This window comes from Gnatocerus cornutus, chromosome 2 (genome assembly GCF_029298725.1).
Source record: "Gnatocerus cornutus isolate USDA-ARS CGAHR chromosome 2, icGnaCorn1.1, whole genome shotgun sequence".
NCBI lineage: Eukaryota > Metazoa > Arthropoda > Insecta > Coleoptera > Tenebrionidae > Gnatocerus > Gnatocerus cornutus.
Window position 1 is genome coordinate 5,676,348 of NC_142234.1, and position 16,860 is coordinate 5,693,207.

The 16,860-nt window shown below is 36.1% G+C and overlaps 2 protein-coding genes and 1 long non-coding RNA gene across 12 annotated transcripts in view; 2 read left to right on the plus strand and 1 right to left on the minus strand.

Moving 5' to 3' along the window:
- Positions 1 to 1,281: 1,281 nt before the first annotated feature.
- Positions 1,282 to 1,713, minus strand: LOC148178275 (uncharacterized). Its single transcript, XR_015771763.1, has 2 exons — positions 1,424 to 1,713; positions 1,282 to 1,372 (listed from the first exon to the last, which is right to left on the minus strand). It is a non-coding gene; the product is annotated as an uncharacterized LOC148178275 (long non-coding RNA).
- Positions 1,714 to 7,450: 5,737 nt separating this feature from the next.
- Positions 7,451 to 14,230, plus strand: LOC148178276 (sphingomyelin phosphodiesterase-like). 4 transcript variants are annotated; one of them, XM_088050362.1, is made up of 16 exons: positions 7,451 to 7,740; positions 9,258 to 9,401; positions 10,278 to 10,348; positions 10,402 to 10,556; positions 10,985 to 11,135; positions 11,187 to 11,357; positions 11,408 to 11,535; positions 11,585 to 11,733; positions 11,803 to 11,881; positions 11,931 to 12,298; positions 12,352 to 12,452; positions 12,502 to 12,764; positions 12,811 to 12,995; positions 13,277 to 13,462; positions 13,716 to 13,773; positions 13,850 to 14,230. In XM_088050362.1, the coding sequence occupies exons 2-15, from the start codon at positions 9,373 to 9,375 to the stop codon at positions 13,723 to 13,725; spliced, it is 2,046 nt and encodes a 681-aa protein (XP_087906488.1). In that variant the 5' UTR covers positions 7,451 to 7,740; positions 9,258 to 9,372; the 3' UTR covers positions 13,726 to 13,773; positions 13,850 to 14,230. The 4 variants fall into 4 exon arrangements, with proteins under 4 accessions (XP_087906488.1, XP_087906485.1, XP_087906486.1 ...); XM_088050361.1 differs by having other exon boundaries at positions 7,452 to 7,740; positions 13,716 to 13,768; XM_088050359.1 differs by lacking the exon at positions 13,716 to 13,773.
- A 1,846-nt stretch (positions 14,231 to 16,076) lies between these two features.
- The window catches only part of PDZ-GEF (PDZ domain-containing guanine nucleotide exchange factor), a 42,321-nt gene continuing 41,537 nt past the window's right edge, over positions 16,077 to 16,860 (plus strand). For all 7 annotated transcript variants that reach the window (XM_088050340.1, XM_088050343.1, XM_088050346.1 and 4 more), the window contains exon 1: positions 16,077 to 16,233. The gene's annotated coding sequence lies outside the window, so the exon portion shown is untranslated. The remainder of the gene's footprint in view (positions 16,234 to 16,860) is intronic.

Here is a 16,860-nt window from a genome sequence, read left to right on the forward strand (position 1 = left end):
AACACGAGCATAAAGCGGCACAGTTTGTCCACCTTCCAAACGAGTACATAAAAAGTCCATCCTCATTTGCTCTCGTATTAGCTTTTCAATGACGGTATAAGGATTTGGATGATGTGAACTAAAAATACTGGAAAAGGCGTAATGCCACGACTCCGCCGAATTAGTCGTTCTGGGTAAGTCTTCCAATGTAACTCTATTGCAGTTCCACATCTCAATTGGGAAAAGAGGTCGTCTCCGGGGAATTCTACGTCCAACCCAGGTTGCAACAAAATAGTCTAGGAAATTATTATAAGTATAATTAATTATAAGTATATTATAAGTATATAATTATTATAATCCAGCTCCCCAAAACTTTCCAACAGTTCTTGCGCCAACAAGTCAAATGCATCTAAAATTTGCTCTGGTGGAACAAATGACAGCGCGCAAAAGGATTTGATTATTGTCCTAAAGTCTTCATCATTTCTGTACATCTGCATCATTCCCAGTTCTGCAACTTTTCGCCAGATCGCTTGAGAGAAATGAAAAAAGCAACCATGTATATTTATATCGGGAATCAATCTTTTAAAAACATTAATCACCGCTACTTTAAAATCGATTATTACATTTCTTGGTCTTACTGTTGGGCGAATTAAGTCTATCTTTGCCAAAACATTTAGTAAAGCTCTTTCATATGTTGGTTCATTCTTGTTAGGCAAAAATGCGTAGACAAAAGGGACTGTTTTGTTTTTAAAAACCCCATGGATCACCCATAACTGGTACCAAAAATTTGGAGCGCTTTTAAACGTACCATCAACAATCCAAGTATTACATTCAATCAAACGGCTTACATCCGTTGTGCAGCCAAATATTATTATGCGGTTTGCATCTTCGATTCCACTATCGCTAAGAATAAAATTTTCTTCAGCTGCTGTTTTTGTAGTGCGCAGACTGTAGTGCTGGTATATTAACTTCTGTCAAAGAATGCGGCACAAGTGGAATGTCACCAACCCGTTTGCGTTTCCGGCTGACAGTCTTTTGTAAATTTTTTAATTCTGGCAAGTGAACTTTTACTCCATCGGGTATTCCTTCTAAGCAACTATTTACAAGATCTCGGGGTGTATTACCATTGGTAACAGCTCTTTCTTTGATGGTGCACTTGATCCTTTTAAGTGCTACCTTTGTTGGAGATGGGGCATGATTGTGTGCTTTCCCAATTAAAACATTATCAGCTCCATCAGTACTAACAGTTCCCTTACACTTCAAACAGGTTTCATCACACCTCCAATAAATTTTACCATCAGGGCCATCTTTTACTTTATTATAAGAATATTGTTGGAAGATTAATTTTCTGCCGCCTCTTTGCGTTTTAATAAAAGTCGCCATGTTAATGTCACTATAACAGTAATTTCAGTATTTATATTAGGAGTATTATTGACTAATTTACCTGTTAACGAATAGGCTACAATGTGTGGACTAGGGTAGGTTATAATTCGGACCGTTACGTCTGTTGTACAATTCGCGCCTCTATTAAGTGTCGTTCGACTAGAAGTATTTCGATGAGTTGGGTGCATTCGAATAGGGTCGTAGGGAGTATGTCTAGTATACGTTTTGGGTGTATATTATTTGTCATTCGACGAACAGTCTTTCGACTAGTTCTTAGATTAGATACAATAGATAGGCAACTCTCCCAGTCCCAACCTGACATGAAATTTAGCTCAATCTATCAATACCCGGCCGTACTAACACAGTATCTAAGCATCGCCGACTCCATCTTATACCAAGCCTGTTCAATAGCTTCCGAGATCTGTTCCCGCGAAGTAGGCCATGAGTAAGTAAGGAGTGCGTAAGCTAGCGCCACTCTCGACGATTTCTTGAAACACCGTTCTGGCATTTTTTGATTTTTAATTTTATATTTCTGATTAGTAGCCGTTTCCGCGAAGAGAATGATCTGTTTTCTTTATGGAAGTTCGGAGAAATCGCTTTCCTTGCATTCCAGATGCCGTAATTTTTGATGAATTTACCCGACATACCTAACCTATCATCACTGCAACTTTCAAAGTGACGGAAATGTCACCAAAATGAAAGAATTATCACCAGAATTTGATACGTTTTTTCGTCGTTGGGGTCGCTGGCGTATGTACGGCGATGACCTTGAGGGAACTTTTTGCAAAGGGGAGAAATCAAAATTGAACAGGCTTGGTATAAGATGAAGTCGGCGATGATCTAAGGCATGAACCACACCAGATAGCGGTTTTTGTCTTTACTAACTTTGGCATTGGTTTGTGTCTTTGATAATAATTGCATCACTGGTTTGTGTCTTTGCTATTTTAACTTTTTTTTTAATATTTGCTGGAAATTAAAACAACACAAAGATAAAAAATAAAATTGTATTACGAAACAATAAGTAATGCAGTGTTAACAGATCTAAATTTTCAACAGTTCATAGCCCAGACAAATATTAACTGAAAATATGACAAATTAATCAATTAATTATCAAAAATGCTTATGTATGTAATTTGCCTTAAATATAAATATAACAATCTCTCACAAAATGTGAGACATATAGTGATACTAAACTGAAAATGTATAATTTTTCCAACAACAAATCGAAAATGTCGAAATAAAATGAGGTAAGTATATACATATGTAAATGAAGACTACACAGGTAATCTGTACAAAGATAAGCAAGTATGCAAACTCAACAAATATAATACTATGTAATAAAAAATAAATAATAAATACTATGTTCAAACAAAATTATATAAATTTAAATGATATTTATTATTGCTATCTTTTACTTTCTCCAAAACTAATAAACACTTAATGGGTCATGAGTTCTAGGACATTCTGTACGTAGGGCCGGTTTACAGAAGCAAAGTTAAATCTTTGCTCTTTAATTTCGATTAAATACTTAACATCATGTTAAACTGACATGTGATCGTTTCTCCGTCAATCAAATTTCAGCAATCGTCAAATTAGTTGCGAGATTAACTTAATTTCAATTAAATTAATGTGTAAATCGGCTCTATTTAATAATATAAATATTTCAAAAATAATTATTTCCGTTTTCTAGATTTTTCAGACTTAACAAATGCTAATTTTGTGAGGGGGTCATCGTTAACCCGTCTCAAATCTTGCCCTTTTAAAATCCTATTTATAACTAATAAATAATAATAAATAACTACATTAAGAACAATATTCATAAATGTGGGAACATTATCTGCATGAGAAGGACAAAACAATGCCAAAGGACTCGGTATTTCGTCTAAATTCAGCAGTTGTTCCTTTAATTTATACTTTACGACCATATACGGTAAACGATTCAAAAGAATCCTCGCCGTGTCTCTAACAAATTGAGTAAATTGAGTGCTAGGTTGCACTAGTGTTTTTAAGCCATAATTTCGCAATACAATTAAAGTATTCTGTGGCAGTTTCTCTTTTGTTTCATGAATTTTAAGGCATTCATGACATTTTGGCAACTGCTTGCGAATTTTTTTGCCTATTGCACCTGCGACATAAGCTGTCGCAAAGTCCAAGTCCCTTGCCTCATCCGCTATAGAAGCATGAGAGGCGAAAATGGGAGTAGGCACACGAGGAGCCTCCGCCAAATCTTCTTCTACTTCGACAAAGCTTTTTAAAGTGTCTAAGTAGCCAACAGTTTCGTCTGCCTCGCAGTTAGCTCCAACAGAACGAGAAGAAACAAGATTATTAATGAGAAGAGATTTGACAGTAGAAATGAAAGAAGAACAAGTTGGTTTAGAATTTGGCCCTGCGTAGCCTCTTACGCACGAAAAAAAGTTTTCCAATGGATCTTGGTTGAAAGCTCTTGGCATCATGTAACGGAAACCGCGAGCTTTCAACCGAGACCATAAGTACGAGAAGCCACGTAGGGTAAAAACCCAGTTAGATAAAGAAGGAATTTTAGTTTTCTGTGTAGAAGAAGGTGGAGTAAAGTACATAGACTCAAGAATAAGAATAGCAGAACGCCAGAAAGAAAGGTGCGAAGAACTGGAGCTAACAGCGCACCTCAAAATTTTACCCTTTTGAGGCCTCAATTGGCTACCATTGACACTATCAAAAAGCTTGTCAAAGAATAGAAGAAGGTCCCCCGTTTCTGAAGCTTTAGGGTCGATGTAAAATTGCGAATTTGGCGGAAGTTCTGCACTATGCAACGCCCTTACCTTTATTGCGCTTGCTACTCTTTGGCTAAAAACCTGTGTGCAGTGTCTAACACTCATTTTTTTTACTCGGTTAGGAACGACGTGTTCATCGGTCAATTTTAAAAAAGAACTAAAAGGACCTAACTTACTATCTACAAGATAAGCATTCAAAATGTGCGACCAGGATGCCACCTTCGCCTGACCGTCTTGGGTGAAATGCAGGTCTTTATTTAACAAGGAATTGCGAACACCTTTCATAAGGTGCGGTACATCGTACAAATGCACAACTTCTTCATTGTCAATGATGTACCCCTGAAAAGTGTTCACAATTCCTCGTCGAAGACAATCGGCCTCAGTGCTCCTGAGGAGGTTGTTCACGGCCGCAACGTTTGTGGTACCCTGGTCGCATATTGATGCCACCACTTCAAGGCCGGTGCGGCGCACATTACGGACCACACTTTTGATAATTCTGGTTAGATCCGCCGAAGAAACAGTTCCTTTTGTGAAATAAAATGAAACTGGCTGCTTCCACTTTCGGCGGATACCTTTTAACATGAAAACAAGAGCGTGATCCGCAAATGCAGCCGCCTTATGTTCGCCTCCCAAGTCTACAAAACCTAGAACTGAATCCGTACGACGATCGTACGTCAATCCAGGTTGAATGGCAACTTCGTCAAACATCATGACACAAAATTTATCTAAGGCATCCAGCTTAGCTACAGTTACCTTCAAATGATCAAAAACTCGCGAATTGATTCCGCAAGTCAGCGGCATCCTCTGCAAAACACTTCGTAAAGTTCTTGCAGAGGGCAAACTAAACATTCGTTGAAGGTATCTGTAACCTCTGCCGCTTTGTTTCATTAGAGATAAGGCAAAAACCTTATCTTCTAAAGAAAATCGCCTACCCCTGGCCTGAAGTGGCTGATTTCTAATTTGCGACTTAATAAATAATTGCGTCGCAGCGCTCAAATTTTTAAAGCAGCCAAGCAATTCGGGATTTTTGTTAATTAATCGCATCTTTAATCTCTGCGAATGCTGGCTGCTTTTACATAGTTTCAGTTGTCGGCGAAGACCCGACAACTGTTTCCTCAAAACCCGTTCCTCTTCTCCCACACGAGTTCCTGAAAAAAAATCCCATTAGAACATTATAATGAATGAAAATGAATAAAGCCAAGACGTTAATAATAACGAATGCACACAAAAGACAAAGTTAATATAATATCGATAAAACTAGTTCTTCATTTTGATTTATTTTGCGAGTTTGCATTTCGTAGTTTGTAGTTTTAAGGGATGGTCAGTCAGGTAAAGAAAGTTCGAGGAGTGTTTGCCAGATGTTGGGAACTTTGGGAAGACCGGATGAGTTTTATGGGATGACGTAAACGGTTGAAAAGGAAAACTGTGTTGGTAATTCTAGGGTGATAACACGGGGGCTGAAGATAAGAAAACAATTCATTGTTCACAGATTTACAGCCCAAGGACCGCTTAGCCGGCTACCTAATCGCAGGACCAAACTCGACCTAGCATGTGTTTTCTGCATTGTGGGTTGAGTTTCTCCTACTTTACTGGAGCCGTACCGATCTTATACTGTTCCAATTCTTCTAACGTTTTTATAACAGTACCACCCTTAGAAACGCTAATAACCCACACAATACCCCTCATAAATTGCGGTTTCGACCGTCCACAAAGGTTTTAACAGGACCGGATGCATAAAAATATCTAATAATAATCTATTTACAATGTATAGAAATGCACAAAATTACAAAATTTACAATGTCTGGGTCTTCAATGTCAGTTTCCTTTTCCAATTTTATGACGGTCTTAACAATGTTTCATATTGTTTGTCTTTAAAACTTACTTAATTACTATGTCTTCATAAAAATTGAAAAGCGTACACACTTATTGATTCAATTTACATTATTCGTTGTCACTTACCAACTTGTTTCCGTGTGGAGGAGGCCCTCACCCTTGGCGCAACAGGGGTTGGCTCCAACACTTGCCGGGAAGTCGAAGGCCCCCATGTGTCGACGCTTTGAGCATCCGAGGTAGTAGCGGCCACTAAAAATTTAGACACAAATGAAAATAAACAGATTTTTGTTACTTTTTTCTTTTTAGATGTAAACATTTTTGTGGGGTACAACTGACAAACAAGAATGAGGTATATAAAATGTTGTAAACATTTTAAGTTTATACTTACAATCGGAAGGTGCTTCTTCGTATGCCAACCGGACCCTAGCCCCCCTATAAACCCTTTGGGTCTCGGTTTTCCTCACTTTTGGCTGAGGACTTTCGTCTTCGTCAGAAGCACCGACTTCCCCAGCAGCGCCTCCCAGACCTCTTGCCAACGATTCTATAAAAAGTATTAATTAATAATTTTGTTTTCATGCATAATATAGTATAACTTACTGCGCACTTTTTCTGGGGTAAAAATTGTTTTACTGCCTGATGGGGATTCCGGAAATAAAAAGCAATTTGCTTCCGTTGGCTCCAGATCACCACCTGTATAAAACATTTATAAAATTATGTTACTACAACTAAAACACCACGACAGGAAGTATTTACCAGGCAAATTTAGGGTTGGGAGAGAGAAATTTCGTAACTCTCCCCCATAAAAACATTTCTCATGAAAATGTCCCACGCAGATCCTGGCACTCTTCGAACGGTCACTTATTCCGGGGTTATTTATTCGACTCAGCCATATATTTCGGACGTTAGTCTTGACCGGAATGTGTACTCTAAAAAAATACTTTATTAAAAATTTTTATCTATTAAAACGGTTTTGATTTTTACTTTTTGGAAGTAGTGTCATTACACCCAGGCACACAGCATCCTCTTCCTCCTGGAGTCATTTTACCTCACAAACAGTTCGATTTTTCAAAAATTAAATACTAAACTTATAATACACTAAACACTAGACACTTAAACCACTAAACTAACGCAAAACACTAAACTAAATAATAAACTAACTTAAATATATAAAAAGTAAAAAGAAAAAGAAAAATAACTCTGAAAGGCAACGGAACAAAGCCAAAAACCAAATGAAAGTGCAACTTTGCTGAGTTTGCACAATATTTGAATTCTGAGAATCTTGTAACGATTACAACGCGTGCGCTTGTTTAAAATCAGAGCGCCATCTAGAGCCAAATACAAAAGCAGTGGCTTTAGTTAGGCCGGGTTTTGATAGATGGACCAAAAGTAGCCGAAAAATTGTCCCTATAGAGTGCCCGCGCCTTGGACTAGTTGGGTACAACTCTTCACATTCGTGTGCTTCCGCCTCAATCCATCTTCTTCTTTCCTAAGTCCCCTCCTCTTCTACATCCAATGAAAATATTCAATCCGGTGGTTCTTGTTTGCACTTGTGATGTTTGTGGGAATGTGACCCAATTTAAATATGTCGCGCTCAGTCTCTGGCTCTTTCACGAACCGGGCGGATGGGTAAAACCCACATAAGTTTTTTGTTATTATAAAATCGCACGACAATGAATGTATTCCATTGGTTATGATTAGTGATTGTGTGTGAACTTTCTTGTCGCCGTCTGGTGATAACTAAAGCTGTGCTGCGATTTGAGTTTTTATTTATCATTTTTTTAATTATCTTTACGTGGTAAGTTTTATTGCTTTTCACTTTGTTACTAGTTTCTCTTTGAATGTACCAAGTTAATTAACATCAATTTGAAAAAAAAATGCCGCGCTATTATCGAAAAATAATTTCTTTTTTGCACGGGTTCTTTACTATTCATAAACGGACGCACTTAAATTCAAATAATATTTATTCCGAACACCGTCTCGCAATAACTGTTTTCAGATACAGTTTAACCCAAATTGTTTGGTCCCAGTTTCGAGATTCATTGGTGCCGGACGTTCACACAAAAATTAGCAGCGGCATTATAATCCACACTTTTGTCTTTTCTCGAATTAATAAACAGTCATCTGGTAAATAGTAAAGACATCAATATTGACAATGTGACTCAGCCCATCTGAGCGCAATAAAATATCGCCACTTGTATTCTCTCCCATGAATATTAATCGGATTTTAATGATGCGGGCAATGTCATAAGTCATAATCATACCATTTGATATCGATACTTTCCACAAATTGCGATTTATATTATCGAAAAATTCCAATTGGACTATCCGGAGTGAGATGTGGCCATGGCCGTGGCACTCGTGGGTTTCTTGGAACTTCAAGTTTATTGACATCGACCAGTCTTGATGCCGAGTTGTTGATCTTTATTTTTGCATTGCCATGTATGGACTTTGGAAAACATTTCCTTTAACTATGATTTTTGAAAGTGTCACAACGTCTACCAAATAAATTTGTTTGTGGTTGCGAATAGTGGCACTTACCTCATTAGAAACTTTCTACAGTGTAGTTATTGTTATGTGATGTGTCTGGACCTATTTTACAATAAATAATAGGCACCGCTTCCTGAAAAACGTCTTTCACACGTGCTGTTGGAGATTTTATAAAAAAAATTTCATGATCTTGTTCTTTATTTTGCTCACCTCAGTTTATAGTGTACATTGCTCGTACCCGCTGTATTTAAAAAATGATAAAATGGTTATTTAGGGTAAGTTTATTCTTGCAGCAATGAGAAGAATTTAAAGAAATTGAAAAGAATTTACTTAGATTACTTCGTAGTTCGCTTTTCAGGCTTTTTTCCTTCTGAACTCCTGAACTACAAGTGAAAACTGAAGATAATATAAAACCTGATACGTAAAGTAACAATTTCTGTTGAGTAACCCTTGAAATTGCGTTTCCACACACAAACATTGTCCGCCATTAGCGATTTTGTTCTTTGTTACTTAACATTTGCAACATTGCATTCCGTTACCTTCCAGTCTAATTCTACAGTAAGTGTTAAACCCAAAGGCCGTTTGCTTTTCAAGTAAACTCAACCTTGTCGATTCCACAAAAACCAAATCGTCACCATTTCCTCGAGAAAGTAATTTTCTACTTTACTATTTAATTATCCAGCAATTATTCTCCATAATCACTTGAACGCAGTTTGAATCTCTATTATTAAACCAATATCATGACTAGTATCATAGCTACTTTCTTCATGCTATCTGGCTAACAATTGTGGTTTTGTAATTGGATGCTTTTCTTTCTTTCCCAAGTCTTCACTTTCCGAACGAAACCCTGATCAATACCATCGGAATTTCGAAAGTAACAAGGGGCTAAGTCAACAGGATCTGACCCGAAACTGGCTCAAATTTTAAATCCGGTTGGACCATGAAGACGCTGATGACTACAATAAAAAAGTAATGATGATGACTTCATAAAAGTAAAGTATTTGTTGGTACTGTGGTCAAGACTTTCACCCAACGGCCACAACGTGGAGATTTTGATAAAATTTTCTGGAAACATTTAGTTTTTCAAGTTTCACAAGATACGTTTGGATGAATTCGTCGTTTTATTTGTTTGTTATTCTCATCATTGGAGTGACCCTGAATGTAAATCAGACAATTCTTTGTGTTAAGTTCATGGTAGGATGACGCATAATGTGGTTCAGGTTCATGTACACAGCTGTATTTTGTTAGTCTCCTGTTAAAATTTCTTACAAAAGGATCCACCTGTTCCTTGACATATTTGGACCTCGTTATTAAAAATTCCAGATGGTTAATGTTGCTTATCTAATTTGGGAAAAGTCATGCACCTTTCAAAGAAATTAAAGAAGAGTTTAATAATTTGTAATAATTAATTGCTTAATTTTCATCTTACTTTCTTTGAATTCCAGTGTCTGGTTTGCGCTATCTCTTAGAAAAGAAAACGCAGTTTAGTCCCGAGCAAATCTTTGCTTAGTCCCAAGGCTAAAATTAATAGACAATTATGTTTATATCGACCTTAACAATAGTTTATCAGATAATATTATCAATATTAATGATTGTTGATCATACGTAGCTTTTGTTGTCGTCAAATAAATATAAATAGATCTACATTTATTGAACAAAACTTGATAACTTTAACAAGGGCAGACTAAATATTGCATAGTCGATTTCTAGATACATATTTAATTACACCATATCGAAAACTATTAAACGAATTGACACAAAATAATAATTTAATTGACGTATTATACGGTTATTTTACGCAATTCCTTTCTTATCATTTATTCAAAAGTTGTCTCTTGTTTGCAGATCAATTATGTTAAGTAGACCGCTCACTTTATCAGTATGTGTTGCAAGTCTTCTTTTTTTCCGCGCACAAGGTAACATGAATTTCTTCTTTTTAAAATTCCGATCAAGCGTATTTTTATTGTAGCAATGCCTACAACTATTGCGACAAATCCAGTGGAGTCAGAATCAGAAGAAGTTTTTCGAGATGATTGGGACTATAAGGCGGAAGAGCGAAATGTTATTCCGTTGTTGCAAAAATTACAGAAGAATCATACTCTGCCTCCAACAGCCAATGCGACTGTAAGTAGGTATAACAAAGATTTTTTAAATTAACTTATCATTAAGTTACAAACATGACTTTAACATATTGTTGCATATGGAGATTTCAGGAAACATGAAAAACTTGTTTGTTTGTTTGATTTGCTTGTTTCATGGTCTTTATTCTGGTTTATAGGATAATTGTCCTCATTCACTGAATTATAGGTTGTTTTTATAATTATTTGATAGTATCACTATAATTAGTGTAACAGAATTTAGATAAGTGTTGAATAATTAAACAAGTCAGATTTATTTTTAGAATTTTAGACTCGTTCTCTAATTTTTATTGTAAAAATGAGCTTCGAGATATTAAAAGATACTAGAAAAATTCTAGCAGGACGTTACTGTTAGATTCCACTTTTTATCTCCTCCACAAGTGAGAACTAAATAAATTTTTCGTTTTTTTGAAGTCTCGCCTCCTGTGGGAACTGGACCAGGAAAAATCAACCCATTTGCCCCAATTCGTGGACCAAGCATTAAAACTCTTGAATCTCAAACAAGTCGCATTTGAAATCGAAAATTCAGTGATGTCGAAAGTGTCATGCACGGCATGTAAAGCGGGTAAAGGAAATAAAACATCTTAGAGGCAACCCAACCAACTTTCCGTTTTAGGCGCTGGATTGTTGCAACATTACATAAAAAGCGGCAAATCGGAAAAGGAAATCAAGAAGACTATCTATCAGTTTTGCGTAAATTTGAAGATTCAAACCGCAAGAGTGTGTGAGGGAATTACCGAGCTCTTTGCTGGGGAAGTTATCTACGTTTTAGGGAAAATAACTATTGGTAGGAAAATTTAAAGGGTCGGAATGAGTTATTAATTGAGGGATTTTCAGGGCCTGATGAAGTGTGCAGTTTTGTTATTGGAGACGCTTGTGGGGATGTCTATAATCCGTTGCATGAATGGGAAGTTATGTTTCCACCAGTGCCGAAACCGGCGATTTCCCAACAGAAAATTCCAGAAGTAAGAAAGAAGAGTTGAGTTCATGTGTTTTGTAACTATTTTTTTACAGATGAATGCTCCCACATTTAAGGTTTTACATCTATCTGACACACATTACGACCCATATTACCATGAAGGAAGTAACGCCGATTGCACGGAACCATTGTGTTGCAGATTGACTAATGGAATGGCAACATCTAAGGAAAAATCAGCAGGAAAGTAAGTGGTAGTGTATTATTGGTTGCCCACTTTCTTTAAGACTGTAAAAACTATTTTTTTTATTTTCAGATGGGGTGACTACCGGAAATGCGACACCCCTAAAATCACTGTCGACAACATGCTTCAACACATTCAAGAGACCCATCCTGTAAGTACCATCGGGATTTCAAAACCAATCATTGACGCCTCATTTACAGGACATTGATTACATCATGTGGACTGGTGATTTGCCTCCTCATGACATCTGGAACCAAACCCGCGAAGAAAATTTAAAAATTATAAAAGAAACTGTTAAACAAATGTCCGACATGTTTCCAGGAGCCCCGATTTTTCCCGCGCTGGGCAATCATGAGTCCGCTCCTGTCAACAGTTTTCCACCACCTTATGTAGATCATCCTGACAATTCCATTTCTTGGTTGTACGATGAGTTAGATGTTCAGTGGAGGAAGTGGTTGCCAAGTTCCGTGAGCACCACAGTCAGAAGAGGGGCTTTTTACTCAGTGCTGGTCAGGCCTGGATTTAGACTGATTTCCATCAACACGAATTACTGCAACAACAAGAATTGGTGAGTAACAACCGCAGTGGCGAATTTGTTTATATATAACTGAATTTGTTTAGGTGGCTATTATTAAACAGCACTGACCCAGCGACGGAACTCCAATGGTTTATTTACGAACTGCAATCTGCGGAATTTAACAATGAGAAAGTGCACGTCATTGGTAACTAATTTTGTCTAGCGATTAACATTGTCTGACTTGGTCTTTTAAGGACACATTCCTCCGGGTCATTCTGACTGTCTAAAAGTGTGGTCGCGAAATTACTACGCGATAATCAGTAGATATGAAGCCACGATTACCGGGCAGTTCTTCGGACACACTCATTTTGACGAGTTTGAGGTCTTTTATGACCACAAAGATTTGGGGAGAGCCAACAACATTGCTTACGTGGGGCCGTCCGTTTCTCCTTACTACGATCTAAATCCAGGATATCGAATTTATTATGTGGATGGAGATCATGATAAATCTACACGAGTAGGTTTTTCGCTACAAAAAGGACGATTTTGATTTTAAATTACAGGCTGTTATTGACCACGAATCGTGGACTATGAATTTACGCGAAGCTAATTTATACGGATATCCGATCTGGTTTAAGCTCTATTCAGTGAGGCAAGCTTTTGGCATGGACGCTTTGCGGCCGGTTGACTGGGATAATTTGATTGATAGAATGACGAATGATCCAAAGTTGTTTGAACTGTTTTACAAGTGAGTCAAAAATTGTGATCTTATTTTACTGGAATCTCATAGTGTTCCTTAAATTACTGAACAATCAAACGTGATGAAATTTTGAAATGTCAATTTGTATTTATATTAATCTCTCCACGACCATTTTTTAAATAATACCCAAGTAAGCGCAAATTGTACTTCGATCTTTGAGAGAGCAGGAAAAAATAAAGTTAAAAATATCATGTTCATAAGTCTGTGGAGCACTCGCTGTTAAATTAAGAAACAATGCTCCTATTTATTTATTATTATGTTATTTGCAGATATTACTATAAAGCTAGTCCCGTAAGGCCTACTTGTGACATGACATGTAAGAAAAAGATTTTATGCGATTTGCATTCCGGTCGATCACATGATCGGAAGAATCTGTGTCAATCCATTGAATCTAGAATCGATTCAACAAGTAACACAACCTGGAAGGAGTGGTTCTATAACACAATATCCGTTTCGTAAGTACAAGCTTATTTACTAGGAAATGGGGAGCTAAACTTTACTTAAAATGTAAATATTGTGTGTCAATACTCGTTTGGTGCAGTGAAAATGTTTCTTAATTTTTCTTTTGTGATTCTTAAGATGTTTCTTTATGAGGTATGAGGTAGTAATTAATTTTCTTGTTGTTGGTTCTAAAAACATTTTAACTACACTACCTCCAAAGCCATGTACCTACAATACGCTTGAATTCTTCTTTGTCTCTTCTTATAGCCAGGTGTAGGAGCCCTAGATCTTCAACATAATTGAAGGCATTTCGCTTTTGGGTAAGGTGATTGTCTTCTTAACTTCTTACTAATTGAACTAGCACACCGAAGGGTCAACACACTAAGCAATAATTGTTTTAGGATGTCTGTGCTATGGTCAATACCAAGATTAACAATTCAACTGCCCAAATACGTTCTGGGCCTCGGTTAATTCGTAACTTTCAAATTTTAGAATTTAACCCATTCAAGTCATTAGGAAAATATTTAAGAACAATTTGAAACTAATAGCGCATCATTTATTTTATCATCATCTAATGAGGGCTGTGTATTTTTGATTTAATCAGAAAATACCAACAATAGAACCATAGTGACTAATGTTTAGTTAATTTATTTATTTCTGTCTGTTGTGAAACCGAGCATTGGAAGGTTTGTTATTTTGGTAGGTTTTACTTTAATTGTAATTAATAGTGATGTACAAATTGAAACTGTTATTATTTTTACAATAAAAGAAATTTAATCATTTGAGTTTTATTGTTCTCATCAATGAGAGGAAAGTCCCAGAGACGATTTATCTGAGCTTTGAGCACTTTTTATTCAAGTCGATTAAGGTAAAGTTGAGCTTGACTAATGTGAATAAGAATAACCACAATCCACACATGAATAAATTCCCACGAGTAGAAAAATAAATGACTTGCGTTGGCGACGGATTACTTACTTATCTTTGTGAACATTTCTTTTATTTTTTATTTCTCCAAAAGGTGAGTAAACTATGATTAAGATTATTAATATTTTTTTATTATGATTTCAAAAAAAATCGATAAGATTAATACAGTAATCAGATGTTACGCAATTGCGTATTCAAATGAGATTTAACAGAATGTGCGATGTACAGTTAGAATAATTAGCGTTAGTGCAATCACAGATCATTTGAAAATTGTATAAATATATTTAGTATTATAATGATCTTGGTCATGATGACATAACCAGGAATACGCAATATTTGTATAAATTGCTTTAAATAGCAAATGGTTTTCATTCTCTGGGTATTGCTGAATACACGTAAATAGAAAATATGTAATAGATAAGTTTTATCAGAAATAAAACCAAATCGACAAAATTGGGTCACGAGCGATTTTTAGAGACGTGTGTTTACAATTCATATTTTTATAATTTAAATGCTGCACCCACAAAATCTGTCTAGAATAAATAACGATTCCATTACCTATCTGGACTATAATAATAATCTCGTTTCCTTTATTTCCACTTTTATTGCTTTATTCGTCCTCTTCAATTAATCACCACGGTATAATTTGCAAGTGAAAATGGAACTACGCTTTCCTACACTTGACATTGATCTGATAAAATAATAAGTATAACACATAACAGTTTTGCTTTTCTTATAAAGGTGTGATCTTGAGAAACTGGTGAGTATTTATAAAAACTTATTTTCCGGAAGATTCAAACAAAGTTTACACAGATCATGATATTTGGTCGATGGAAGGAATTAGACAAAACAAATTCAATTACGATCACAATATTGAAAAACTCTGTTCATTACTCACTGTCATTAGCTATGTTGAAAATTTTGCATTTGTATTGTAACAATACTAACTACTGGTTTATTATAAGCATGTCAAGCTCAGGGAAGGCATTAGCAAATCTTAAATGTAATTTGTACGAATGCTAAAAGTACATGAAATTATATGCATATGCGACATCAAACACAATAGACCCATACCTATTAGAAAGTTTTGTGGCGAAACACAATTGAAAATTATAGATCAATAAAAAGTGTCCTTTGATATTTGTTCAGTTCGATCATCTGAAAGCTTCGGCGCTCCAAATCTTCATTCATTAACGATAAGACCTGGATCAATACTAGACAATTCATAAAGAAAGTAGTTTCATGTTTCAAGGTGAAAAATATCAATTATAGTTAATGATTGATTTAGACAGATTTATAAATAAGGAAACAAAAATGTCTGACGCAAGGTAGGATTTTAAATGAAGCTATAAATGAAACATTCCATCTAAATTAGTACAATGTACGTGTTCAAATGAAAAATGCACCAAGATTTGTTTTTCAGAAAAATAGTAATTATAAAAATGTTTTTACGATTTTACGAAAATTCCTTGAATTTCTAATTGTTGCAATAAATCTCTGCCTCTCAGAAACAAAGTTGCAACGTTGCCGTTTTTTCCCAACTTCCTCGAGTTTATGTACCGTATATTTTTGAAAAAAGCGAACGTCCTTAAGAACATGAAAGCACCAATTCGGCTCGAGCGGCTCGTGTTCCGGCCAATGAAAATCTCCCATTTTTACGCTTAGTCGGCACATAACTCGTTTCTACCGTTGACTCCTATAGTCGCTTTAGTTTACCTTGAACGTTGCCGGTAGTTGGTTACATTTGTGTCTCGCTAGTCTTCTACCTGTCGTGCATCTCGCTTTGTTTATACTTAAGGTGAACCAGTGTAGTGCCCTTTTACTGGATTATAAAAATAGAAATAGCGTCGACATGACTTAAGTAAGTAAAAAAAAAAATCACGCACTAGACCAGGCGCTACCACTCAAACCTACACGAATTTTTTCAAATCACTTGGCGCTTTTAGTGTCAATTAAAATTGATTCAAGGATTTCGATAATCCGTTGATGTTTCGGGAAAACTCTTATTTTTGTACTTCTTGAAACCTGTTTAAAGTTAATATTCTAATGAGTTTGTTGACTTAATTAGGTGCATCAAGTTAAGGCGACTTAACCCCATCAAGGATAATGACCGGAAATATGAGCACCTTCTTCTAACGTTTAATACAGATTTAATTTCCTTGAGCCGTTAAACAAGAACAAAACAATTTTAACTTTGTTTTCGAATTAAATTATTCATTTTTAACAGTAACACTTGTTTTGAGATGTGGATCTATCGGTTCTCTTCATTAAACTCAACGGTCGAGATCTAGTTTTCGGTTTATGATTAGCACCTGCTGCGATACCTGGCGCTGGCACCCTCATTCTTGTATTCACTTTATACCAGTTCTTGGACGACGACAGATGCTAGGGGTCGACCACTATGTTACGTGAATACTAATGGATTATTGTACCCCACGTCTATTTTACAAGTTCGACGAGATTTTAAATTTCGCCATTAAACAATAAT